At 54.9% G+C, this 9998-nt stretch overlaps 1 protein-coding gene across 1 annotated transcript; it reads left to right on the top strand.

Moving 5' to 3' along the window:
* Positions 1–506: 506 nt before the first annotated feature.
* On the top strand, positions 507–9500 carry LOC142922921 (uncharacterized). The gene is made up of 4 exons (XM_076063857.1): positions 507–1915; positions 2827–3090; positions 5255–5314; positions 5853–9500. Exons 1-4 carry the CDS (start codon positions 1577–1579, stop codon positions 6270–6272), a joined length of 1083 nt encoding a protein of 360 aa, XP_075919972.1. The 5' UTR covers positions 507–1576; the 3' UTR covers positions 6273–9500.
* The last annotated feature ends 498 nt before the right edge of the window (positions 9501–9998 follow it).

Genomic DNA, 9998 nt, shown 5'->3' with positions numbered 1-9998 from the left:
AGCCCATGGGCTGCACAAAAATCTAGCAGCCTCTTAGCGTTGTTATTGAGCTGATCTGGCCCATGCCCTCCAATCACTCCAGACCAGGTGCCAGTATCATGACCAACTCGGGCATTGAAGTCACCCAACATGATGACTCTATCCCGAGGGGCCACTTTAGCCAGCACCTGTGACAGGAGGTCATAGAAGGCATCTGACTCATCGGCTTTGCCTGCATCCCTCCACGGATGTTCATCTTCGGTGGGGGCATAAGTAACCACGACCACCATTCCTCGCCTCCGGTTGATGGGAAGGCGAGCCCAAAGTAGCCTGGGGCTTACAGCTTCCCACACCTCACCACCACGCTCCCACGCCCCCTTCATTCTTTTGTTCAAAACAAGACCCACACCCTGTTGTTTGGAAGTCTGCTGCCCCGAGTAGAGGACTGTCCACCCATAATGGTGGCAGGAGCCAGAGCCGGTCCACCGGACCTCCTGAATGCCACAGAGATCCAGGCGGTACCGGTCCAGCTCCCGACAGAGGAGCGGCAGCCTCTCCTCCGCAGTGAGTGTTCGAACATTCCACGTGGCCACACGAAGCGGCTTTTCGTTGTTTCTGGAGGAGCCCCAAGGGTAGAGATTCAGTCTCCTGGCTCCTGACCTAGACACACACACACATAAACACACACACACAGACACACACATAGACACACACACACATAGACACACACACACACATAGACACACACACACATAGACACACACAGACACACACACATAGACACACACACAGACACACACACACATAGACACACATACACACACATGAACACACAGACACACACACACAGACACACACACAGACATAGACACACACACAGACACACATAGACACACACACATCGACACACACACACATAGACACACACAGACATAGACACACACACAGACATAGACACACACACAGACATAGACACACACACAGACACACACACACATAGACACACACACAGACACACACATATACACACACAGACATAGACACACACATAGACACAGACATAGACACACACATAGACACAGACATAGACACACACACAGACACACACACAGACACACACACACATAGACACACACACACAGACACACAGACATAGACACACACACACACACATAGACACACACACACATAGACACACAGACACACACACATAGACACACACACATAGACACACACAGACATAGGCACACAGACACACACAGACATAGACACACACACAGACATAGACACACACACAGACACACACACAGACACACACACAGACACAGACACACACACAGACACACACACACATAGACACACACAGACATAGACACACACACAAACACACACACATAGACACACAAACAGACACACACACAGACACACACACACATAGACACACAGACACACACACAGACACACACACACACATAGACACACACACAGACACACACAGACACACATAGACACACACACAGACACACACATAGACACACACACACAGACACACACATTCATCCTCTCCCCCCCTCCCCCACCTCTCCGCCACTACGGCATGCCGCCAGTAGGAGCAGCAGCAGCAGCAGCAGGAGGAGGAGTAGCAGGAGGTGGTGGAGGTGGTGGTGGTGGTGCAACAGTGATGAAGTCTCAGCAGGTGAACCTCCTGAAACCACAGCTGCTGAAGCAACAACAACAACAGCAACAACAACAACAGCAACAACAACAACAGCAGCAGCAGCTGCTGGCTGTTGCTGGTGGTGGTGGCGTTGGTGGTGGCACAGCGGCACACTTGCAGGCGGTGGCGCAGCTGCAGCTGCAGGCGGTGGGCAAGGGTGGAGCAGCAGCAGCAGCAGCAGCACGCACGGCGCACACCACCACACTCGCCACGCTCAAGGTGATGGTGGTGGTGGTGGTGATGGTGGTGATGGTGGTGGTGGTAGTGGTGGTGGTGGTGATGGTGGTGGTGATGATGATGGTGGAGGTGGTGGTGGTGGTGGTGATGGTGGTGGTGATGGTAGAGGTGGTGGTAGTGGTGGTGGTGGTGGTGATGGTGGAGGTGGTGGTGGTGCTGGTGATGGTGGTGCTGGTGATGGTGGTGATGGTGGTGGTGGTGATGGTGATGGTGGTGATGGTGGTGGTGGTGATGGTGGTGGTGATGGTGATGGTGGTGATGGTGGTGGTGGTGATGGTGGTGGTGGTGATGGTGGTGGTGGTGATGGTGGTGGTGGTGATGGTGGTGGTGGTGATGGTGGTGGTGGTGATGGTGGTGGTGGTGGTGATGATGGTGGAGGTGGTGGTGATGGTGGTGGAGGTGGTGGTGGTGGTGGTGGTGATGGTGATGGTGGTGGTGGTGATGGTGGTGGTGGTGGTGGAGGTGGTGATGGTGGTGGTGGTGGAGGTGGTGGTGGTGGAGGTGGTGATGGTGGTGGTGGTGGTAGTGGTGGTAGAGGTGGTGGTGGTGGTGGTGGTAGTGATGGTGGTGGTGATGGTGATGGTGGTGGTGGTAGTGATGGTGGTGGTGATGGTGGTGGAGGTGGTGGTGGTGGAGGTGGTGATGGTGGTGGTGGTGGTAGTGGTGGTAGAGGTGGTGGTGGTGGTAGTGATGGTGGTGGTGATGGTGGTGGAGGTGGTGGTGGTGGTGATGGTGGTGATGGTGGTGGTGGTGGTGATGGTGATGGTGGTGGTGATTGTGATGGTGGTGATGTTGGTGGCTGGGGGAGGGGTGTGTAGTGAGTGAGTGACCCCCTCTACCCCTCTCTGCCCCCCTCTGCCCCCCTCTGCCCCCCCCCCCGCCCCTCCCCCCAGGTGGCAGCAGCAGGCCAGCAGCTGGCTCTGGCTCCACACAAGGCGGTGGCATTCACTGTCACCACCACCGCCACCACCACGCTGAGCCCCCCTGCCGGTGGTGGTGCCGGTGGTGGTGCCGGTGGTGCCGGTGGTGGTGGTGGTGGTGCTGTGAGCCAGGGGGGGGGCTCCCTGAAGGGGGGCCCGCCGACCCCCACTGCTGGGGGGGGGGCGGTGACCGTGGGGGGCCCCCAGGCGCTGCCCACTCAGCTGCAGCTTGCACAGGTAGACACCCAGACACTCACTCAGACACTCACTCAGACACCCACTCAGACACTCAGACACTCACTCAGACACTCACTCACTAAGACACTCACTCAGACACTCACTCAGACACTCACTCAGACACTCACCCAGACACTCACTCAGACACTCACTCACTCAGACACTCACTCAGACACTCACTCAGACACTCACCCAGACACTCACTCAGACACTCAGACACTCACTCAGACACTCACTCACTAAGACACTCACTCAGACACTCACTCAGACACTCACTCAGACACTCACCCAGACACTCACTCAGACACTCACTCACTCAGACACTCACTCAGACACTCACTCAGACACTCACCCAGACACTCACTCAGACACTCACTCACTCAGACACTCACTCAGACACTCACTCACTCAGACACTCACTCACTCAGACACCCACTCGCTCAGACACTCACTCACTCAGACACCCACTCACTCAGACACTCACTCAGACACTCACTCACTCAGACACTCACTCACTCAGACACTCACTCACTCGCTCAGACACTCACTCACTCAGACTCTCACTCAGACACTCACTCAGACACTCACTCAGACACTCACTCAGTCACTCACTCAGACACTCACTCACTCAGACACTCACTCAGACACCCACTCACTCAGACACTCACTCACTCAGACACTCACTCACTTAGACACTCACTCACACACTCAAACACTCACTCAGACACTCACTCACACACTCAGACACTCACTCAGACACTCACTCAGACACTCACTCACTCCTAGACACTCTCTCCCCGTGTCTCTCTACCCGTGTCTCTCCCCGTGTCTCCCCCCGTGTCTCCCCCCGTGTCTCCCCCCGTGTCTCCGTGTCTCCGTGTCTCCGTGTCTCTCCCCGTGTCTCCCCCCGTGTCTCCGTGTCTCCATCGTGTCTCCATCGTGTGTCTCTCTCTCCGTGTCTCTCCCCGTGTCTCTCTCCGTGTCTCTCTCCGTGTCTCCGTGTCTCTCTCCGTGTCTCCGTGTCTCTCCCCGTGTCTCCCCCATGTCTCCGTGTCTCCCCCCGTGTCTCTCTCCGTGTCTCCCCCCGTGTCTCTCCCCGTGTCTCCGTGTCTCTCTCCGTGTCTCCCCCCGTGTCTCTCTCCGTGTCTCTCTCTCCGTGTCTCCCCCCTTGTCTCTCTCCGTGTCTCTCTCTCCGTGTCTCCCCCCGTGTCTCTCTCCGTGTCTCCATCATGTCTCCATCGTGTGTCTCTCTCCGTGTCTCTCTCCGTGTCTCCCCCCGTGTCTCCCCCCGTGTCTCTCCCCGTGTCTCCCCCCGTGTCTCCGTGTCTCTCCCCGTGTCTCTCTCCGTGTCTCCCCCCGTGTCTCTCTCCGTGTCTCCCCCCGTGTCTCTCTCCGTGTCTCCCCCCGTGTCTCTCCCCCGTGTCTCTCCCCGTGTCTCCATCGTGTGTCTCTCTCCGTGTCTCCGTGTCTCTCCCCGTGTCTCTCTCCGTGTCTCTCCCCCGTGTCTCTCCCCGTGTCTCCATCGTGTGTCTCCCTCCGTGTCTCTCCCCGTGTCTCCGTGTCTCTCCCCGTGTCTCTCCGTGTCTCTCCCCGTGTCTCTCCCCGTGTCTCTCTCTGTGTCTCCGTGTCTCTCCCCGTGTCTCCCCGTGTCTCTCCCCGTGTCTCCCCCCGTGTCTCTCCCCGTGTCTCTCCCCGTGTCTCCATCGTGTGTCTCTCCCCGTGTCTCTCCCCGTGTCTCCCCCCGTGTCTCTCTCCGTGTCTCCCCGTGTCTCTCCCCGTGTCTCTCCCCGTGTCTCCATCGTGTGTCTCTCCCCGTGTCTCTCCCCGTGTCTCCCCCCGTGTCTCTCTCCGTGTCTCTCCCCGTGTCTCTCTCCGTGTCTCTCCCCCCGTGTCTCTCTCCGTGTCTCTCCGTGTCTCCCCCCGTGTCTCTCTCCGTGTCTCTCTCCGTGTCTCTCTCCGTGTCTCCCCCCGTGTCTCTCTCCGTGTCTCCGTGTCTCCATCGTGTGTCTCTCTCTCCGTGTCTCTCTCCGTGTCTCCCCCCGTGTCTCTCTCCGTGTCTCTCTCCGTGTCTCTCTCCGTGTCTCCCCCCGTGTCTCTCTCCGTGTCTCCGTGTCTCTCCGTGTCTCTCCCCCGTGTCTCTCCGTGTCTCTCTCCGTGTCTCCAGGTGTCCAAGTTGTCTCAGCAGGCTGCAATGCTCCAGCTGGTGTCTGCATCGACTCAGCACGTAAGTCCGCACACAGACACAGACAAAGCTCCCCCAGGTAGCCTCTAGCAGGACTGTAGGGGCAAGTGCTGTTAGCTAGCGAGTAGCAGCAGCAGTGTCTATGTACTACACACACCACACACAGACAAAGCTACTCCAGGTAGCTTCTAGCAGGAATGTAGGGGCAAGTGCTGTTAGCTAGCGAGTAGCAGCAGCAGTGTCTATGTACTACACACACCACACACAGACAAACCTCCCCCAGGTAGCCTCTAGCAGGCTGTAGGGGCAAGTGCTGTTAGCTAGCGAGTAGCACCACCTATGATGTACACAGACACAGACAAAGCTCCCCCAGGTAGCCTCTAGCAGGGCTGTGGGGGCAAGTGCTGTCAGCTCGCGAGTAGCACCACCTATGATGTACACAGACACAAACAAAGCTCCCCCAGGTAGCCTCTAGCAGGGCTGTAGGGGCAAGTGCTGTTAGCTAGCGAGTAGCACCACCTGTGATGTACACAGACACAGACAAAGCTGCCCCGTGTCTCCCTCTCCTCCTCCTCCTCAGGGACAGACCCACACCATCGCTCTCTCCCAGGGCTCCCAGCCTCTGATCGTCTCGCACAGCCGCTCCATACAGCAGCTCAACCAGCAGATCCTGCACGTTCAGCAGCAGCAGCAGCAGCAGCTACAACAGCAGCAGCTGCAGCAGCAGCAGCAGCTACAACAGCAGCAGCAGCAACAGCAGCTGATAGCCAGCCTGACTCCTCCGCAACAAATCCATACACCTCCATTACAGCTGCAGCTGCAGCAGCAGCAGCAGCAGCAGGCTGACTCAGAAGCTCGGGCTCAAGGGGTGACAGCTACAGCAGCTACAGCAGCTGCACCTGCAGCTACACCTGCAGCTACAGCAGCTACACCTGCAGCAACAGCAGCAGCGGCGGCGGCAGCAGCAGCAGCACGCGTTCGTAACAACAGCAAGTCGTGACGATGATCACTCACTCGGATCCTGCATGTGCAGCTACAGCAGCTACAGCAGCTACAGCTGCTACAGCAGCAGCTACAGCTGTTACAGCAGCTACATTGGCGTGAGAACACATTCCTGCCGGAGGGAGCCGGTGGGGAACGTTGGGTTGAGTTTTATAAGGGCACCACGGGGTGACCAGCCCCTCCCCAACCAGGCCCACCCCTAGCTGCTACAGCTGCTACAGCAGCTACAGCAGCTGTAGTAGCTGTAGCAGCTACAACAGCTACAGCTGCTACAGCAGCTACAGCTGCTACAGCTACAGCTGCTACTGCTACAGCAGCTGTAGTAGCTGTAGCTGCTACAACAGCTACAGCTACAGCTGCTACAGCTACAGCTGCTACAGCTACAGCTGCTACAGCTACAGCTGCTACAGCTACAGCTGCTACAGCTACAGCTGCTACAGCTGCTACAGCTGCTACAGCTACAGCTGCTACAGCTACAGCTGCTACAGCTGCTACAACTGCCACGCAGTCGTACTGACAGTGTGTCGTGAGGACCCGCTTCAGTTAGGCCCGTGGACCGAAACGTCGGGCCCACGTCCCGTAACCTCGGTGGCTACCCTCGCCCACGCTGGGGCAACGCAGGCAGAGTGCCACTCTGATGACCCCTCACCCCTGCCCCCCCTGCCCCTCCCCCCTGCCCCCTGCCCCTAGCCCCCCTGCCCCCCCCCTCCCCCCCGTATCCCCTTAATTACTGTCCAAGGCACCGCTGTGAACAGTGGGGACCCTCCAGACCCCCTCCCACCCTACCCAGGGACCGCGGACATTTTACACCCCCACCCCCCCGCACAGCCAACCCTTGCTGGGTACACTTTGACTTTAGACCCCTGACTGCGCTTTGTAAACTTGCAGTAGTGATAGTGGTAGTAGTGGTGGTAGTAGTGATAGTGGTAGTAGTGGTGGTAGTGGTAGTAGTAGTAGTGGTGGTAGTAGTGGTAGTAGTAGTGATAGTGGTGGTAGTTATAGTGGTAGTAGTAGTGCTAGTAGTAGTAGTGATACTAGTAGTGATAGTAGTAGTAGTGGTAGTGATACTAGTAGTAGTGGTGGTAGTGGTAGTGGTGGTAGTGGTGGTAGTAGTGGTGGTAGTGATAGTAGTAGTGGTGGTAGTAGTAGTGGTGGTAGTAGTGGTGGTAGTAGTGGTGGTAGTAGTGATAGTGGTAGTAGTGATAGTGGTAGTAGTAGTGGTAGTAGTGATAGTGGTAGTAGTAGTGGTAGTAGTAGTGGTAGTGATAGTGGTAGTAGTAGTGGTAGTGATAGTGGTAGTAGTAGTGGTAGTGGTGGTAGTGGTAGTAGTAGTGCTGGTAGTAGTGGTGGTAGTAGTGGTAGTGGTAGTAGTGGTGGTAGTAGTGGTGGTAGTGGTAGTGATAGTGGTAGTAGTGGTGGTAGTAGTAGTGGTGGTAGTGGTAGTAGTGGTAGTGGTAGTGATGGTGGTAGTAGTGGTAGTAGTGGTAGTAGTAGTGATAGTAGTGATAGTGGTAGTAGTGATAGTAGTGGTAGTAGTAGTGGTGGTAGTAGTGGTAGTAGTAGTAGTGGTAGTAGTGATAGTGGTAGTAGTAGTGGTAGTAGTAGTGGTAGTAGTAGTGGTGGTGATAGTGGTGGTGGTAGTAGTGTTAGTGGTGGTAGTAGTGGTAGTAGTAGTGGTAGTAGTGGTAGTAGTAGTGGTAGTGATAGTGGTAGTAGTGATAGTGGTAGTAGTAGTAGTAGTGATAGTAGTAGTGGTGGTAGTAGTAGTGGTGGTAGTAGTAGTGGTAGTAGTAGTGGTAGTAGTGATAGTGATACTAGTAGTGATAGTGGTAGTAGTAGTGGTGGTAGTAGTAGTGGTAGTAGTGATAGTGATACTAGTAGTGATAGTGGTAGTAGTAGTGGTGGTAGTAGTGGTGGTAGTAGTAGTGGTAGTAGTAGTGGTAGTGATAGTGGTAGTAGTAGTAGGGATAGTAGTAGTGGTGGTGGTAGTAGTGGTAGTAGTGATAGTGATACTAGTAGTGATAGTAGTAGTGGTGGTAGTAGTAGTGGTAGTAGTGATAGTGATACTAGTAGTGATAGTGGTAGTAGTAGTGGTGGTAGTAGTAGTGATAGTAGTGGTAGTAGTGATAGTGGTAGTAGTGGTAGTAGTGATAGTGGTAGTAGTGGTAGTAGTAGTGATAGTGGTAGTAGTAGTGGTGGTAGTGGTAGTAGCAGTGATAGTAGTAGTGGTAGTAGTGATAGTGGTAGTAGTAGTGGTGGTAGTAGCAGTGGTGGTAGTAGTAGTGATAGTAGTAGTGGTAGTAGTGATAGTGATACTAGTAGTGATAGTGGTAGTAGTAGTGATAGTGGTAGTAGTAGTGGTAGTAGTAGTGGTGGTAGTAGTGGTAGTGATAGTGGTGGTGGTAGTAGTGGTGGTAGTAGTGGTAGTAGTAGTAGTAGTGGTGGTAGTAGTAGTGATAGTAGTGGTGGTAGTAGTAGTGATAGTAGTGGTGGTAGTGCTAGTAGTTGTAGTGGTAGTAGTGGTGGTAGCAGTGGTAGTAGTAGTGATAGTGGTAGTAGTGGTGGTAGTAGTAGTGGTGGTAGTAGTGGTAGTAGTAGTGGTGGTAGTAGTGGTGGTAGTAGTAGTGGTGGTAGTAGTGGTGGTAGTAGTAGTGGTAGTAGTGGTAGTAGTGATAGTAGTGGTAGTGGTAGTAGTGGTGGTAGTAGTAGTAGTTATAGTAGTAGTAGTTATAGTAGTAGTTATAGTAGTAGTGGTGGTAGTGGTAGTGGTAGTAGTGGTGGTTGTGGTGATGGTGGTAGTTGTGGTGATGGTGGTTGTGGTGATGGTGGTTGTGGTGATGGTAGTTGTGGTGGCTGTGGTGTTGGTGATTGCTGTCGTGGTTATATTCTAAACGCCCCTTCCCCTGTGTCGTCTGTGTGGTTGTGGTTGTGGTTGTTGTTGTGGTTGTTGTTGATGTTGTGGTGGTTGTTGTGGTTGATGTTGCTGCCCCGTCGACGTGCCCCCCCCCCCCTCATCGCAGTCTTGAAGGCACTGGGGGCGCCTGAATGCCCCCGGGGCACCTGAATGCCCTCAGGGCGCCTGAATGCCCCCGGGGCACTGGGGACGCCTGAATGCCCCCGGGGCACTGGGGACGCCTGAATGCCCCCGGGGCACCTTCACGCTGTTGAGGCGGCCGCGTTGTTAAGTCGGTAGCATAAATAAATAAATAAAGGCGCCCTCGGTTCGCTCGGCAGTGGAACGACTCCTTGGTGGTGGTGGTGGTGATAGTGATGGTGGTGACAGTGGTGGTGGTGATAGTGATGGTGGTGACAGTGGTGGTGGTGATAGTGATGGTGGTGACAGTGGTGGAGGTGGTGGTGATGATGGTGGTGGTGGAGGTGGTGGTGATGATGATGATGATGGTGGTGGTGGTGATGATGATGGTGGTGGTGATGATGATGGTGGTGGTGATGATGATGGTGGTGGTGATGATGGAGGTGGTGATGATGGTGGTGGTGATAGTGATGGTGGTGGAGGTGGTGGTGGTGATGATGGTGACAAAGATGATGATGATGGTGGTGGTGGTAATGATGGTGGTAGTGATAGTGATGGTGGTAGTGATAGTGATGGTGGTGGAGGTGATGATGATGGTGGTGGAGGTGGTGATGGTGGTGGAGGTGATGATGTTGATGGTGATGATGGAGGTGTGGTGATGATGATGGTGGTGATGATGGAGGTGTGGTG

The sequence above is a fragment of the Petromyzon marinus genome, unplaced genomic scaffold, assembly GCF_048934315.1.
Source record: "Petromyzon marinus isolate PM22_M1 ecotype Great Lakes invasive population unplaced genomic scaffold, UKy_Petmar_22M1.pri1.0 PM_Scaffold_215, whole genome shotgun sequence".
Classification (NCBI taxonomy): domain Eukaryota; kingdom Metazoa; phylum Chordata; class Hyperoartia; order Petromyzontiformes; family Petromyzontidae; genus Petromyzon; species Petromyzon marinus.
This window is presented reverse-complemented; position numbering and strand designations above follow the sequence as displayed.